General features: G+C 38.8%; 1 protein-coding gene across 1 annotated transcript in view; it reads left to right on the forward strand.

Annotated features, from left to right (window-relative positions):
• The first annotated feature begins 725 nt into the window (after positions 1–725).
• ehd4 (EH-domain containing 4) overlaps positions 726–17,278 on the forward strand; it is a 36,518-nt gene continuing 19,965 nt past the window's right edge. Inside the window, exons 1-3 of the mRNA XM_085256307.1 lie at positions 726–1,198; positions 7,005–7,181; positions 10,220–10,317. Of these exons, the coding sequence (XP_085112433.1) occupies positions 969–1,198; positions 7,005–7,181; positions 10,220–10,317 (505 nt within the window). The 5' untranslated portion in view covers positions 726–968. The remainder of the gene's footprint in view (positions 1,199–7,004; positions 7,182–10,219; positions 10,318–17,278) is intronic.

The following is a 17,278-nucleotide window of genomic DNA, read 5'->3' on the forward strand; positions in this document are numbered from 1 at the left end:
ATGATCTGAAACATTTAAATGCGACAAATATTTTTAAAAAACTAACAAATCAAGAAGTAGGCAAATATTTTTTCATGGCACTATTTAACATATATTGTTGCACTTGTCTCACTTTCTTCGCTGTCCTAAGTTACTTTCCACCACTAAAGGACAGTTTAGTGGTGGAAAGTAACTTAGTATATTTACTTGATTACTGTCCTTTGAGTTTTTTTACTTCACAATAGTTTGATTGAAGTAACCGTATGTTGGCTTTTGCTACTTATCATTATACTTCTACTAATATATGTTACTGCATTATTACAGATTAAGCTTAAATTCATTAGAACCATCTCCTGTTGCTTTACTAAAGGAATAGAAACATTAATGAATCAGTATTATGATCTAATCGCTACTCTCATTTATATAAGTCTGCATAATGAGCACTTTTAGTTCAAGTTAAACCTTCCGTACTATTCCATCCGTGGCTTAATTAGGCTACAGTTAGTTTTTACTTACTTTCATGTCATACATCTGTATGAGGGCCTAAAAAACTATCCATGTGTTTAATGTCTGCACCGGATTTGTTTGTGAGCAAATATTCAGTTTTGCCGCTAGATGTGGCGAAAGCACTCCCGTGCTGTTGCTGAGCCTCCCGTGGTACCCTGTCAGAACATTCTTGAAACGTCCCCGTATGTGCGTTGTGTGTGTGTGTGTGTGTGTGTGTGTGTGTGAGAGAGAGTCTGTGTCGTCACGGGGCGAAGGGCGGTGCCCCCAGGTAAGCACATCAGCACCCTCCACATCACAAACACACGCCCAGAGCAGCACACAGAGGAGGCACAGTACTGAGAGTAGCCGAGACTCCCTGGAGCCAGACACACACTTCCCTCCGCTCAGGCTAAGGACGGAGCTCACAGAGAAGGAGGCAAAAACAGCCGCAATATTTGGAAACATCGAAACAAGGAAGTTGGATACAGAACACAGCGGGAAGCATGTTCAGCTGGGTCAAACAGGAGCAGGGTGGCAGCAACAAAGAAGGAGAGATGTACCAGACCGTTACGGAGGGACTGCAGACTCTTTACACCAAGAAGCTGCTGCCGCTGGAAGAGACCTATCTCTTCCATGACTTCCACTCCCCGGCCCTAGAGCCTGCTGACTTCCAGAGTAAACCCATGGTACTGCTGGTCGGCCAGTACTCCACTGGGAAAACCACCTTCATCAGGTACTGACCTACAACTGACTAGTGTTCTTGTCTGTGAAGAGGCTGGAAGGGCCGGAAATTGTACTAGATGTAGGGGGAAAAGCCCACCTCTATTTTTGTTTCATCACTTGAATGTTATTTGTTGGGACCTCGTGTCATATCTCGTTAAAATATCACAGTTGAAGACGCGTTTGATTTAATCTCAACTCGAAATATAATTGAAAGACAAACTCCGTGGGGATCCCAAATTTGTGCCGAAGTGACTTTTACTATCCTTTCTTTCTATACTGTGAAAAATATGTGGCATGCTATTGAAAACAACACATCTTAAGGCTCATGGGCATTGGGAGTGAGCTGTGGCATTATGAATGACAGGAAGCACACAAGTTAAATTCACAGCCGTGACTTATGCAAACAGAGTGAGATTTCAACACTACCGTGCCTTCATCAGAGTCAGAGTGGACAAACACACAAGGAAAACACAGCCAACCCTTTGAATCTATTAGATAATGAATCGAAGTTTAAATTATTCTGTTCCACTATTTCAGAAACAGAGAAAAAAAAAATGACATGACCACCTCAGTTAAGTGCGATAGGCCAAAGTAAACATAATTGCTATGTAAGTGGGGTGACATCATATCAGGAACAGAACCAAAAATACAGTCTGCTTTTAAAGGTCATCAGGGTACAAAAATAATCACCAAACAAACCAAAAACCACATATAAGCATGTGTCATGGGCAAAACCTGCAGGAAACATGACAAGTCACCTTTTCATGTGCTATGTCACTGTGTTCAAAGTGAAAAGTCAATATTTCTGTCAGTGGTGCCATGAACTGCACTGCACTGCTGCTAGGAGATGATGGCATTTTTGGATTATCCCTTACCTCTCACTGGTAAAATGAAACAAACAGCAAGAGAAAAAAAAGTGTGCCTCTAAAAGATTTTAGGGAAGGGGAGAAACTAAGTCACCCTTAGAATTCAATTTCAAAATTAGATTTTGATATTTTTTTTTAAACCCTGAAACGATCTGAAATTTGATTTAAAGGTTCATGCAGCTGAGTAGGTAAATACAGGTAATTACACTGCCATCATGTTTATGTTTTGACACTGTGTGTGAATTCTATAACCTGCAATCATGGAATAAGGTAAAAGTTAACTGGAACAGTTCAGGATCCCTGTCAGTTTAGGTTCCTCCTTCAATATTGGACAATTGCTCAATAAATAATTTAGCTGCAAAAGAAATAATATGTAAGGGCCAGATTAAAAGTCTGTAGTTCTTTTCTTTATGGGCAAACTGACAGTAGAATTGTCCTGTTGCATAAACCTTAATAATACATTTTCAGTTTTCTGGTTAAACTTCCAGATGATTAGGTGTGAATAAAAAGGCAGCTTGGAGACCACGTGCTGATGGAGTGATTTTTATTACACTGGAAGGACTTCATGTGAAATTATGTCAATTTAAAGCCCTTCCATGTTCATGAAAAAGGCATGAACATGTATCATAGCAAATTGTAACATGTCAAACAAGTGAATGCAGTCTCAGAGTAAATTCTGGTCACATAAAATCCAATCCAACTAGCAGGTCTATAGTTACAGGTTTAAAAAACATTTAAAAAATGTCTTTACTAAAAGAAGACTACAGTGAGCGCAATTAATATTTATTTTCAGTTAAAGATGCAGGTCAACATTATCAGTGGAGTTTTCACTTCATACAAAGTTTTAATGGCTTTTGGAATTAAACCAAACTTCCTTCTGTGTGTCTTACCTGCTGCACCCCTGATAGCACTAGCTTAAACTAGCCATAGAGGGCCTTATGTGTGAGCTTGCTTTTAATCTTACCATGCCATTAATAAGAGTAGTTTAGTATTGAGCTGTGTGGGGACAATATTCCTTAAAAAAGCTCAGGAACCTGTTCTCTCTGTATGACCCAAGCTTTGCTGAGAATCAGAAACAGTTTCCAAAAGTAGCAGAGTCTCATTTTCCCATAATAGAAATGAATGTTGCAATTACCAAATAGATTGGCCAATTTTCCAAAGGAATTTTGCATTACTTCTTCTCTTTAAGGTTTTGACATATTTAATCTTAATGAGTTAATCACTAAGGTTGTAACAGTCTAACCACCTCTCGGATAAGCTGTTAGATTAGTTTCCATGAATTTGCAGCCGGGCTTCCTGCAGAAGAATTGAAAGTCCAACATGCACCTGCAGATTTTGTCACTGAAGGTCTCATGTGTGAATGTGTCTGAGCCTTTTTCAGAACGTCATTGATGTAATGTAAACAAATAAGGCACATTCATAACTCTGAATAAGTAAGGAGTGAATGATGAGTGAAAACAGTTGTTTTGGCAACAAGGCAGACCAGCAGATTTGACCTGCAATCCCTTCAAGTCTTACACAAGCTGCAGAGAAACTTTGGCAGTTAGTAATGTGTGTGTGTGTGTGTCTGTGGGGTAGGGGGTGGTGAGGGCACAACCGAAGCTCCACCTTGCGCCGGAATGCTCTGAATCATGGGAACATGTTGCCAGTAAATTGCCGAGTCAACATATTTTCTTCTTCTTCTTGTCTCACAAGGGTGAACTGAAACCCTGGCGTAAGCTGTGGCCCAGTGGGCGGCTCGATAGACACGAACAGGTCTTAGTGCATTCTGTTTGGACAGTAGTAGTAATCTGACCAAACCTGCATCTATGTTAATTGATGATAACTATTAGCATATTTTCTATAATGTATAATCCCACTAAAACTCACAATTTCCTAACTGAACACAAATGACCAAACAGTGTAACTGTTACACAGCTATAAGGAAATGCTTGGAGAAATGGGAAGATTATGGGTGGAAGCTCCAAAATCTCTGCATGAATGACAGAAGTAATTATTTCATAGGAAACTAAAGCCTAACAAAATAAGATTATAAACATCTCCAGGTGTCTTTGTGTGAAGAGTTGGGAATGCATTAATATCCATGAATGTTCAACCACTGCTGTAATATATTTGTCCACCTGTCCTTACAAATTAGTGAAGCAGCAGGCAACAATTACTTTTAGCCAAAATATGTCAGCGGTGTGCTAACGTTGGTCCTCGGCATTTTACCTGCCAAGTTTGAAGAACACTGTATGAGCGGTTGTCAAGAAAGGAGAAGAAAAGATATTTCTCACATTTTTCATAAGTTGCACAAAGATAAAAATGCACATAAACAACTACAATCAGAGTGGATCTTCCACAATTTTTCAAACTGCAGCTAGAGGTGGAAATTCTTGTGGATCAGCAGCTGAATGAAAACATGAGGGAAGATTATGACTAAACTGTAAGGCCACGTGACATGTAACATTAAAGGGGCTGTCGTTTCTGACATTTCAGTATAGGGGCATGCACGGTAGTTTTCCATCCTTGGGTCTTGCACACTCTTTGAAGTGTGCACTGTCCACAAAGACAGGAGATGACGAGAAAGAGCCATCTTCCCTCTCTTCCTTCCTTTCTCACTTTTCTTTTATAAGGAAAAGCAAGTGGAAAAGTAGACAAGGTCAGTGTTGAGATGAAAGGAAAGGAAAAAGATTTATTTTCAAAGTCTGTGCAAACACAGCTGTTCCATTACAGAGATCAGAGCCCTGTGTGACTGAACCTCAGAAACTGGCCAATGGCCTGCTTTTGTGACAATAGATCTGGGATTTCCCTTGGCATCAAATTAAAAGTCAAACTGCTGTTTAAGTAATTAAGAATAGCTTTAACGATCAACTTAGCCCTTTTAGTCTCTTTTTTTTAAAGACTAAAAAGGTTAAAATGTGCTGTTTCAGAATCATAAATGTGTGATTATCTATTTCTTGTCTGTAACAAACCTGATCATAAACTGAATATTTTTCTTCTTAAACACCCAGTCAGTGATAATGGGTGAACAGTTTTGGGACAAATTTACATAGTGGTATTGATGTCTGACCGATGTGAAGCTGATTTTCAATAGTTCATAATTAAATGTATCAAACATTGGGTTTCTCCCTGTTAGCCAGTAAACTCTGGCTTATTAATTAACCCAAGACCTAACAGTTTGAAAGCCTGACTATTAGCCTTGGAAAAGTCAAAAAACAGTTTTAGTTGTTACGTTGTTTGTTTTAGCACTTAGTTTCTATCTGATTTCATAGACTTTTCATATGATTTTGTGCTTACAAAGTAATTATTGTAGGTGATTTTAACATGCAGATGTTGAAAATGACAGTCTCATTAGATTCAAGTGGTTGATGAGGTTTAGAAGTATCACTATTATTTTCTACCATGTGCAAACGCAATGCAGAGCAGCTACCTAAACTTTACTCCCACAGAGGTAAATTATTTGATTATTGTGTTACGTCATCACTATATATGACCCTGAATTCTGTGGTTTCTTAAAAAGGAAGGCAACAAGTAAGACATGCTTGACTCCCTGCTATAACTCACAAATGTGCAGCTTAAAGCAGTCATCGTTCAAGGAAAACAGTAACAATCCAGCTTTCTTCTCAGGACTGTAGCCCGACTGACACACAGTCAGAGCTCTGTTGGGCCAACCGTACTTTAACTTTAACTTTCACAAATAAAATGTTAACCATTAAAACAATTTTTTGTCATAGGGTAAACACAGATGTATCATTATATACAGCGACGTCAGTAGCTGCTGATATTTACTTAGACTCTTCTTTCTAGCAATCATTGAGTTCATGGCAAAAAAGTCTTTCTCTAAAACATCATTGTGTCTTTTGGTCTAAAGTCTTGTAGGAATGGGGTCTCCATTCCTACAAGACTGCTAAAAGAAGTCTCATTAATTATTAATGTTTTTATTTAAGGTTGTGGTAATAAACCATTACTTAAAACACCCTTATTTGAGCTGTCAGCTGTCTGAGCTAATTGTAGACTCATTTTTAACCTTTGTTTTATTTAAAAAAGTCTTGTGTTATGCAATCTTTTGGAAGGTGATATTATTGTGTGAACCACATGAGTTGTGTGTTCAACCACATAAAGTTTATGTTAGCCAACATATGCAGGATCTAACATGTGCATTCCATTCTCTTGCCCATGCTTTAGTTTCGGCCTGCACCACCCTAATCTTGCTCAATCCTGTTTTTTATTTTCAGTATAGTTACCTGTTGTATTTAAAAGCAAATTAAGCACTTTTTACATTATTACTCATTAAGAGCAGGATAATGTGCTGTGTTAATGTTACTGTTGTGACATAACATCCATAAAAGTCCAGGTCCCTTGTATCCTAATGTACTATCCAATTGTTAATTAACGATGGAACAACCTTTTTTCTGGGTCGAAGTTTTCAACTTTTTAATTCTTCCTTGTTTTTTAAGCCTCCAAAAACTTTTAGAGCCTTGATGTTTATAGATAAATACCTTTATTTTAATGTTTGAAAACTTAACAGAAACACCTCAGTGTACTCAATAAAACTTCAGAAAGTATTTCAGTTTGGACATTAGGCATGGTTTTGGCAAGGCACTGCTGACCCTAGTAGAATATTCTTATTGTAACACTGCTTTCTATTCACCCTTTTTTATGAAGCCTAAAACGGTGGGGGTACCCAGACTCTACTGAATGAAGGTGTCAAACAGAGCACGTCCAAGAAAAGTAAACCATTTGTGTGACTTGTGTATTTCATTTATTTTTCCATCTTATTGGACCTGTTTTTGGACCTGGATTTTCAACAATGATTTGACCGAGACATTCTAACAGATGTAGAACTTGATTGCAAATTTCTGGACTACACTAAAACAAAGTTTTTTTCGAACACTCTTATTGTTGTAAGTATAGTAAGATCCTGAAAGTCGTTAAAGTTGAACTACATATATTCTGTCTTTGGCTCAGGTATCTACTGGAACAAGATTTCCCTGGGATGCGGATCGGTCCTGAGCCAACCACTGATGGCTTTATAGCAGTGATGCATGGTGAAAATGAGGGGGTTGTCCCAGGCAATGCTCTAGTCGTCGACCCCAAGAAACCCTTCAGGAAACTCAACGCGTTTGGAAACTCCTTCCTCAACAGGTAAAGGCATGCGCACATTAAAGAAGGAAAAACACAGCTTAAACAACCCTCAGTGTCCATCTAGATATGTTTATAAACCTGGAATTCAAAGAGGGTTTTAATATTTGATGTACAGTATTTTATGAGAAAATCGGGTTCCCTCAGATATAATTTTTATTTACCCCTCAGAGATCCAAGTCATTAAGGGCGGCAACCCAAACCTTAACCCTACCCTAAGACTAGGCCAGAACAGAACTATTATGTCAAGATGTGAATAGTTTTTTATGTGTGTTTTGTTGTTTTCAAACTGTTTAAGCAAAACACCAACTATATATTCTGATTGCCTAGGGTTAGATTTAGGTTTGGGGTCATGATAGAGTAGACCTCAGAGGATTAAAAATCTCCATTTTTGGTGTCAGACCACAGACTGCGCAATATTACCCCATAAAACCAAAACACAGTGTACAAAAAACAGACTTTCGACATCCTACCTTACTATAAAATGATAAAAATGTAAGTTTTTAAGAAAACAAAATAAAACGTCGATGCACCCTTGCTGGTAAAGACTAGCTAGTTGGATCGTTAGCCAAGGCCATTTTTTTGTTTCTTTTCAATTTTGAAATTCTGTTTTGGTTCTCTGTTTGAGTGAAATTTGTTACAATAATTAAAAGCAAAATTTAATCATGAGAAAATTATGATTTATTTATTAAAGAGAATATGATGGAGAAACCCTTGTTGGCAAGCGGTGCGGTAAGCCCTTTAGTTTAGTTGGTCACCAGGTTTGTTCATATTTCAGGAGGGATTTTGGACCACTCCTCTTCTTGGTCTGATGGAGACCAAAACAAAGAATCAAGCAAAGCCAATCAAATAAAATGTAACTCAGACTGACTGATCTATAATAGCAACACACAAATCGACCAGTGGATCAGTCCATATACTGAAGAGCTCTCAGGATGTTTGCCTGCTGATCTCCAGAACCATTAATCATTTTAATTGCTGGTCATTAGACTTAATTCCTTTTTTCATCATGCAGCTGAGGTCATCGATGAAATACAGTACAACTGAGAAAACTGGTGATTTCTCCTGATGGAGAGAGACTGAGGAGTATGGAACAACAGATCTATAGACTTCTTAGATGTGCTGTGATTTATTTGTTGCTTTTTCTGTATAGATTATATTCATGCAGACAGAATGCAGAGAGGTTGGATAAATAAGATGGGTGCAGACTGATGTGACATTAGAGACCCGGTCCTCAAAGAGATCAACAAGATCTTAGAGAATAATTCCATGTAATTGAGGGTTTGGTCTTATTTTCTGCCTTTGTAGATTGTTGTCACTTTGTTTCACTACTTTTCACACAGACAGACACACCCAAGAACCAAAGTAGCTAAATCCAGAAGAAACTTTTGAATAGGCTATTTATCATACTCATGGGATTACTTTACATATACTATTCCAATGACGTCAATGTGTAAGTCTGTACATATGTTTACAGCAGATAGCTCTCATTCACGTGTAATACACATTTTGAATATGGGCTTTTTTTTTTTCTTTCTTTTCTTTTTTTCGACGCTCTTATGACCTTGCTCCCACTTTGGCAAACACCACTCCATGAACACAAAGAAATGCTGGCACTTCCTCCCACTTCTGTCACTGCTTTCCTCAAAACATTTACAACGTGGGAAGTGACCTCTGTCCCCCCACACTGACATATAAACACTATTAGCTGTCAGATTCCAGAGTTTGTATCAGGCATTTAAATTTAGCTAAAGCCACTCCTGTTCAAAAGTATTTCCTCTGTCCAGAAATATGTCTAAGAGCAGGAGAGAGGAAGTGGACACAGTCCACCCTCCGAATGTCTGTTTGTAAATATACACCTGAAACATTCCTTAAACTTGAAATCCCGTCTTGTCCCGTTGAGACCCTCCAAAATAAGTTATTGTTTCCAAGGGGAAGTGTGTGTGTGCGTCACCATGTGTCAATATGGTGGCTTTGTTTTTTCCCGCTGCCAGCCTGCTGCATCCCTGACAAGTCAAGGCAATTTATAGCTCCTGTAGCCTCTCGACTAAATTTAGGTGACAGGGAGATTAGAAGTACAGTGACCAGAACCTGGAACATAAGAGAGAACAATGATAACAACCAAGGTCAAGGTCAAGGTCAAGGTCAGATTTATTTATATAGCACATTTCCAACAGCCGATGCTGCACAAAGTGCTTAACAATAACAATAAAATTAAAAACTACAGTGTAATACAATAATAACAATAGAAACAATAGAATAGAAGAACCAAGGTGTAATAATAAACTAGTAAAGCAAGTCTAGCAAGTCAAGCAAATCTACATGGTAATGTATAGCCTATAAAAGACGGATGCAACCAACGTAGCATCCCCCACTGGTTTCTGTATTTTGCAGGCTCAGCATTATGTTGTAGTTGCGAACGTAATGGTTCTTTTGGAGCCAAGAAACTGTATTTGCACGATAGTGTGCAGTCCAAAATTATCAGCTAATGCAAACAATCGTAGTTAGAAAGTGGGTGTATCCAAATGTCACAACTATAGACGAGGTCCAGATTATTGACTTAAATATATGCAGCTGCATCAAAGAGCAAACCGATATGCCACATTATCCACAGAAGAAGTTTTTTTTCTTTATCATTTTTGACTCTTTTTGAACATTCTTTGACCTTTGACCCCACCTTTTGTTTTAACCCCAATCACGGTGACAGCAGCAACACCGTAACCTTTGCATCCTGCTGCATGTCACAGATAACCCACACCCCCCCTGAATTTTCACCCTGAGGAAATATTTCTTGTACACTGACAATGTGACTGTTTTTACACACTAGCTTAAACTACTTTTTGTAAAGTTCATCTTACTAGAGTTCTTCTTAGAGATTTGCTGTAGTACGATAACCTTAAGGGTAAAGTACGTGGTTGGGTGGATGGGGCTGTGGAAATGTTACTTTCTTGAACTATCTGACCAGCTGACAGTTCGTTAGCCTGAGATAAAAGTGTTGCTGCCTTGAAAACATGAATTCTCACTCAATTCTCACTGTTCAGGTTTATCTGCTCCCAGATGCCCAATCAGGTTCTTCAGAGCATCAGCATCATTGATACTCCTGGTATCCTGTCTGGAGAGAAACAACGAATCAGCAGGGGTAGGATATCTGTGTGTGTGTCTGTGTGTGTGTGTTGGCTGCCTAAAGGAGGCACCCTACTCTCAGTTTGTTGTGTTGTTGCATAATAGCCCTTGACATTCCTTCACTTCCTCATATTGTATTAAGTCAGTGAGCAGCTGACCTCCACAGTTTAATCTTAAGGCAGTTTGTCAATTAGTCTTCTGTTAAAGGAAAAGTCTTTTTTCCCCGTTTTTTTTTCTTTGTTTTGACTAAGTCGAGTAAAAATGTATTAGCTTCATGCAACATGAATTTTCTTTTCTTTTCTAGACTGAACGATTAGTCAGTTTTTCTTAAAAAGATTTTGATAAATACTGGCCAGAGTTTTGCACAACCTCAAGACAAACAAGTCTAAATCTCCATCAAACGTTGAGGTCCAGTGTTTTAGAGTAAAATTCCTTTAGAACTTATGGATCTTACCTGCTGATCAATCCTCTAGACAGAGTAACTGCGCTAACATTTAACCTAAAAGGTTCTTGTGAAATACTGTATCTCTCTTTTCTGTCTCACTTCCTTTTTTGTCTCACAGTCTGTTTCCTCTAGTGAATCAGTGCTGCTGATGTGTGTTTATAAATGCAGATCTGAAACCAAAGACACTGATTCGTAGGAAATGAATTCACGGGAGCAGTTACACATCTGAAAAATCTTGACCTGACTCGATATATTTGGTGCCAGGGCTCAAGTGATTGTCAAAAAATATTTTAAGAAATTTCTATTTTTTTTCCTCATTAAAAATGTCTGTTTTCTGTCCTGAATGACAAAAATCATATTATCTATTGGAGAAAATGTGTGACAAGAACCACGTACCAATGACCCTAACAGTGGGAATTTAGTATTAGTTGTAATGGTTATAATTAGTTCAATTTGTTTTATAACCATGTCAAAAGTGCTTCGCAGGACCAAGCATAAAGCATATTCATACATTTTCTATATATCTCTTAAAGCTCTGTTTATTAAGTACTGACTGAGTAGGAGTTACCGGTAGTACTGTTTTCTGTTTTGGTTACTTCTAGTTTAGTTTCCCAGGACTAGGTTAGGGGAGAAACCTGAATCCAGGGGCCTGCCGCTGGTTATGGTCTTCTTCCTCTTTTGGTTGTTTTAGCCGGGGCTCCCATTTCTTTTTTTGCTATTTATTCTTTTGTGAGTAACTACACACCCTTTATTAAACGCTTGATAAATTACAACAACATTCTGTATTTATGGACGGTAACAGTAAACTGAATGCAAGGTTTGCACTTGTGTAACTGGGTGACTTTATATGCCAGAATTACTAACGTACTGCTTACCATGTATAATATAAAAATGTATTCCATAAGGTAACAATCTGTATTGATTTTAGTGCATGCTGTTGGGTCAAAAATGTGGGAAAATGTGGCTCCCACAGTTGTTTTTAAACCAGCACATAACATTATCTGAAGTTGGTACTGTAGTGGTCTAACCAGATAAAAAGAGCCACCTTTGTGAAACTGAAGACTCTGGTTTTGTGCTCAGCATACCTCACTAACCCATTACACTTTGTTATGGTTAATTCTGTCGGCTTTCACAACACAAAATCAAAATGAAAGAAAATGGAACAATGTGAATTTCCATTTAACTTCCTTATTTTTAGTTTCAGCAGCGTAAGCAGTCATATTTCAAAATGGACCAACATTGGTCTTCATCTTTTTAAACTGTAAGAAACTGTGTTAACCCCATGTCTTATCGTCTATCTGATACTTTGTTCTTCAACACTCTGGCTTTATTTAGTCTTCTCACAGACCATATGCCTAATCCTGTCTTCACCTGTTTTCATCTCTTTTCTCATGCTCTGTGGATTAAAGGGATGCTATCTACACTTGCCAACAACATCTAACAAAATCTCCTTTGACAGCCAGCCTTTAGATAAATGTTGGTGAAGTTGGCATCAAAAATGACACTCCTTGCTGGAATCATTACCAAATCAACCCTCAATGAACAGATTAAAAAGATTCAGTGTGGCATACAACGGCTTGTAATATCAAACACCTTGTGATGTGAAGACATTCCACCAGCTGATCTAAACATGTTCACTGGGGAGCTCGATATATGATAATGTATTCATTCATTTAAAAAATAAAAAGCAAATCAAATGTGCTGCATTATTCACTACAGGGAAAAAGAAATAAGTACCCAAACCCAACACTGGTCACTGGTACACTGCCAAATAATGGCTAACATGTACAGTCTATGGGAACAATGATATAACAAAAACAGGAGGGTGTTATTGTATAGATATGTATAAAGTTTGCTAGAAATTTGTCCAAACGAAGAACTAAAGATGCAGCCTTCCACAGAATACATGGAGGTTCTTTAATATAAATAATGAATATAATATTTCATTATGCATGTCCTTGATCCCGTCTTCCTTCTCTCTCCTCAACCTGTTGCAGCAGATGGCTCCGCCCCTCCCTGAGTCTGGTTCTGCCGCCGGTTTCTTCCTGATAAAAGGGAGTTTTTCCTTCCCACTGTTGCCAAAGTGCTTGCTCATAGGGTCTCATATGATTGTTGAGTTTTTCTCTGTATGTATTATTGTAGGGTCTACCTTACAATATAAAGCGCTTTGAGTCAACTGTTGTTGTGATATGGCGCTATATAAATAAAACTGAATTGAATAGAATAGAATATTTCATTATATTGAGAAAATATCTGAACTGAGTACTAATATCTATAACAATCATCTAAATTTCTGTGAGCAAAATAATGACAACATGCAATGATTTGTAATAATGAAAAACTTTAAAATTAGTCTGTCATTGGTAAAAAGTACAAAATTGCTTTTATGCTATTAAGTATATCATTCTGCTTTAAGGAAATGAAAGGGTGTCTCTTTTCTGAGTAGATGCTTGTGCTGTACTAAGCTCTACATTTTACATCCCACGGGTATCTTTGCTGAAAGTTTTATATAATAGCAGTGGTATGTTGGGTGGAGAGCCAGAAAGTCACATAGACTCAGACCATATACTGAGCTTTCTAATGCTGTCGTGCTTATAGCACAGGACTGTATGATTCAGTGGGAAACACACCTGCTAATGTTCATAAACGGTCACAAAGGAGTTCCCCAGGGAACCAGCAGGGAGTCCTTTTAAATTGTATGTCCTCAAAGTAGCCCTTTACTTCACAGTTGTATGTATTGTGGCATGCTACATTGTCAGAAATGCCGATGCTAAAGTTGTCCAAAGTACTTGGAGCTCCCAGAGGGAAACCTAGAGGAAGATCCATCTGGTATAAATGAGACATTTTTACAAATCTGGCAAATGAAAGTCAGCAGAGAACAGGAAGGATATGTGATTCTGATTACAGCTGCACTTAAGTTTTGTTGTGGAAGATCATCTGTCAGAATCGAGTGGTTAGAGAGACAGTGAGAGTCAACAACAGTGCGTCCAGATATCAAAAATGTTAAGGAGGTGTGCAAGCCTGAATTACCAAACTTGCAAATAAGGCACCAACTCGACTTTGGAGGCAACAAAAGTTGACATTTAATGTTGTGGGTAGGTAGTCTTTAGTTAGATTGCTTGAATATTTTAACCACTGAAGTGCAACATTGTTAAAACAAAGACACACATTAGGGCAACTACATTCTCCTGCTCAGCTGTATATAGTCAGGAATGGTTTATCATAAAATCAGCTTTATGAAAACAGTTTTATTAGATGATGGCGTAGATCCACCACTTAACATGTAGTGGATCTAGTAATAGGGATTGCAGCATATAGCAAAAATCTACCAATCTAACTTCGGTGCATTAACTAGACTATGTGTTAATTTTTTATTATCTATATTAGAATATTTTTGTAGAAACAAGTTTCTCCTTTTATTGCAGAATTCCCGATTCCCTTACATTGAGTCAACCTTATGAATGACACCATTACTTGAACAGCTCAGCTGGGCAAATGGAAGGATGGATTCAGCAATGGAGGGATGGTGGATTAAAGGGAGGGAATGAGGGCCACAGGAAGCAGTGGTGGGGCTTTCCCTCCATCTGGAAGCATTTAGGGCTGCTCAGCTGAGCCTGAATTCCTCTTGAAGACTTTTGACGGGCCAACTGTGACTCAACATGAACGCACATAGAGACAGCATCAGCAATAGATTAAACTTCACTGCGCACATGCTGATGGCAAACTGTCATGCCGCTGCTACTGCTCAGGAATGTTTCATCTGATTAAGTTACTTTGAGCAGTTTAAAATGACTGAACAGCTCTGTGTGTGTGTGTGTGTGTGTGTGTGTGTGTGTGTGCTGCAGCTGCCTTCCAGCACATTGAACATGTTTTGACCCACTTCAGACCTCCTGCTGTGTAGACATGTGGCCTTTATGTTTTTTTAGTCGGGCTTCATTTAAGATTTGTTTCGGCAACTAAAGCACCTGTATATTAGACATGTATCATATAGATATTTCGTATTTGTATACATATTTTATCTTTTCTGAGTTCAACACTTTGTATCAATAATGCAATTTTTGCTCTGGGTATAAAATAGAAAGTTCCTTTGCTGCACCTAAAAACCAAAAAACTGTAATTGATTCAAGAAAGTCCCCTGTGCATCTCTGTGTCACTAGCAGGGCTTCAGAGGATTACTCTGTGTCAATCTCATTTGACAACTTGAATGTGTGCATATGCATGGATATCAAACTTGTGCAGGTAGCAGCCTTTAATTTGTCAAGCATCATCACTGCTAATGAAAGGTGACTTTCATATTGTGAGGCCTAATTAACATTAATGAAGTTCTGCAGTTTGACTGAGTGCATTTTTATAAAATAACAATGGGTAATAGGATTAGTAAGGAGGAAGAAAGGGCAGGTATGAAGAGAGCGAAGAGTGGAAGGGAATCACTCCACCTGTGGAGGTATAGAGTTGTCTTGAAGAGAGAGCAGATTGGGAAAACTATGGGAAAGAGTTGTAGAAGCTTGGTTGAGGAGAGAAGTTATGATTAGTGAGGACTAGTATGGCTTCATGCTGAGAAAGAGCACTACATATGTGATGTTTTCTTTGGCAGTGTTTATGGAGAAATACAGAGAAGGTTAGAAACAGCTCTGCTGTGGTGCATGTGATGCTGGTGCCAAGAGAGGAAGTGTGGTACTGCAAGAGGAAGTCAGAAGTGGCAGAGAAGTATGTGACAGTAGTGTAGGGCATCTATAAGGAAAATGTGTGGTAGGAGTGACAGATGGATTCAAGGTAGGGGGTGGGATTAAATCAGGGCTTCTTTATTGGAATGGTGATTGAAAAGCTACCAGATGAGGTCAGGCAGGAGTCTCCAAGGACTATAAAGTTTTCAGATGACATTCTGATCTGCAGTGAGAGTAGGGAGCAGGTGGAGTAGAGCTTGGAAAGGTACAGATATTCTGTGAAGAGAAGAAGAATGAAAGTAGGTAGAAGCATCTGTGATTGAAAGTGAGGATAGATAAGTTTAAATACATGGAGATACGTCCAAAGCAATGGAGAATGCACAAGAGAGGTGAAGAAGAGAGTGCAGGCAGGGTGGAGTGGGTGGAGAGTGTCAGGGGTGATTTGTGACAGTAGAATGCCAGCAAGAGTGTAAGGGAAGGTTTACTAGATACTTGTGAGGCCTGCTATAATGTATTGTTTGGAAAGGGTGGTATTGAAAAAAGACCGGAGTCAGAGCTGCAGGTGGCAGAGCTCACGATGTTAAGATTTTTTATTTTGTGTGACCAGGATGGACAAAATTAGAAATGACTAGAGCGGAGGACAGTGTGCAGAATTCCTCATTTTGTCAGTGAGATTCACCCATCGTTGTCATCTCAAGTTTCGAAACAGCAAGATGGCAATGGGTTAAAAGCTCAGCTGAAAGCTTTATATTGGAAATCTGCTAACTAATGGGTGTCTACTACCTACCACCATGTGCCCCATTCACCCTGATTCTATTCTCTGTGCTTCCTCATGTCCAAAATAATGGATTTGACGTATGATTTGCAAATATAAACTTTCAAATGATTGAGGGAGTGATTTAGTTAAAGGAGGAGAGCTGGGGGACACTTAAAACAGGAATACGTCGACTGTGAAGGGGTTGGCAGTCAGTGGTATGGCTTTTGCTTTTGAGTTTTTGCAGTGGTAAAATTTTCCGATCTCAAATATACTTCCATGCAAATGTTTGTGGGAGTTATCTGTCTGTGATGTCATAGAGTGGATAGTTATTGGAAGGAAAAACAATAGTTATATCTGCCATCCTTTCCATTTTATAACAAAAGTCTGCTCTGCCTGTCTAGTGTTTCCCTGAGCACAGAGCATGTTTTATGGACACATTACAGCTGCATGTTTGGCAGAGACGCTGGCTTGTGGATTGTCTACAGGGTGGAGTTGATGTTTGCCCACAGGGCTCTGGTCCCATGTGTTGATCTCCTGCCAGTCTGTCATCAGTGGGTGGAGTCTGATTGGAGTAACAGAGTTCTAATAGGAGCATTAGAACCTCTTTGTAGCATTCACACACACACACTGCCTTTAATCAGTGGATGGACGTTGCTCAATCATCATTGAGGTGAATGCTATAGTGTGACATCGACATGCCCCAAGAGTGAGAATTGACTTGGAGCCTGACTGTCTCTTGCTGAGCTGCTAGCATGTGTGCAGGTAGCGGTTGGCACTCTGGCCAAGATCATATGACTGAATCATGATTAATGACTGAAATCTTGATTTCCCTCCTATGATCCATGGTCTATGCTTCTTTGTATGTTGGACTCCTCCCAGTATCAGGGTGCTTGTATCTTTCTGTCCTCTCTCAAAGATGTGTGTATGGGTTGTGTGTGTGTGGGGATAAATGGTTAGTAGATTGATTCATATATAGCACCTTTTTTACTCTACTTGAGCACTCATAGCACTTTATATAACATCATCCACCCACCCTTTTTTCTCAGCAAGGAGCAATTTGGGGTTCATTATCGTGCCCAAGGATACTTGGCATGGAGGGATTGAACCACCC

Source organism: Mchenga conophoros, linkage group LG19 (assembly GCF_057382185.1).
Source record: "Mchenga conophoros isolate Kocher_MC1m ecotype Shallow Benthic linkage group LG19, M_conophoros_male_GT1.1, whole genome shotgun sequence".
Classification (NCBI taxonomy): domain Eukaryota; kingdom Metazoa; phylum Chordata; class Actinopteri; order Cichliformes; family Cichlidae; genus Mchenga; species Mchenga conophoros.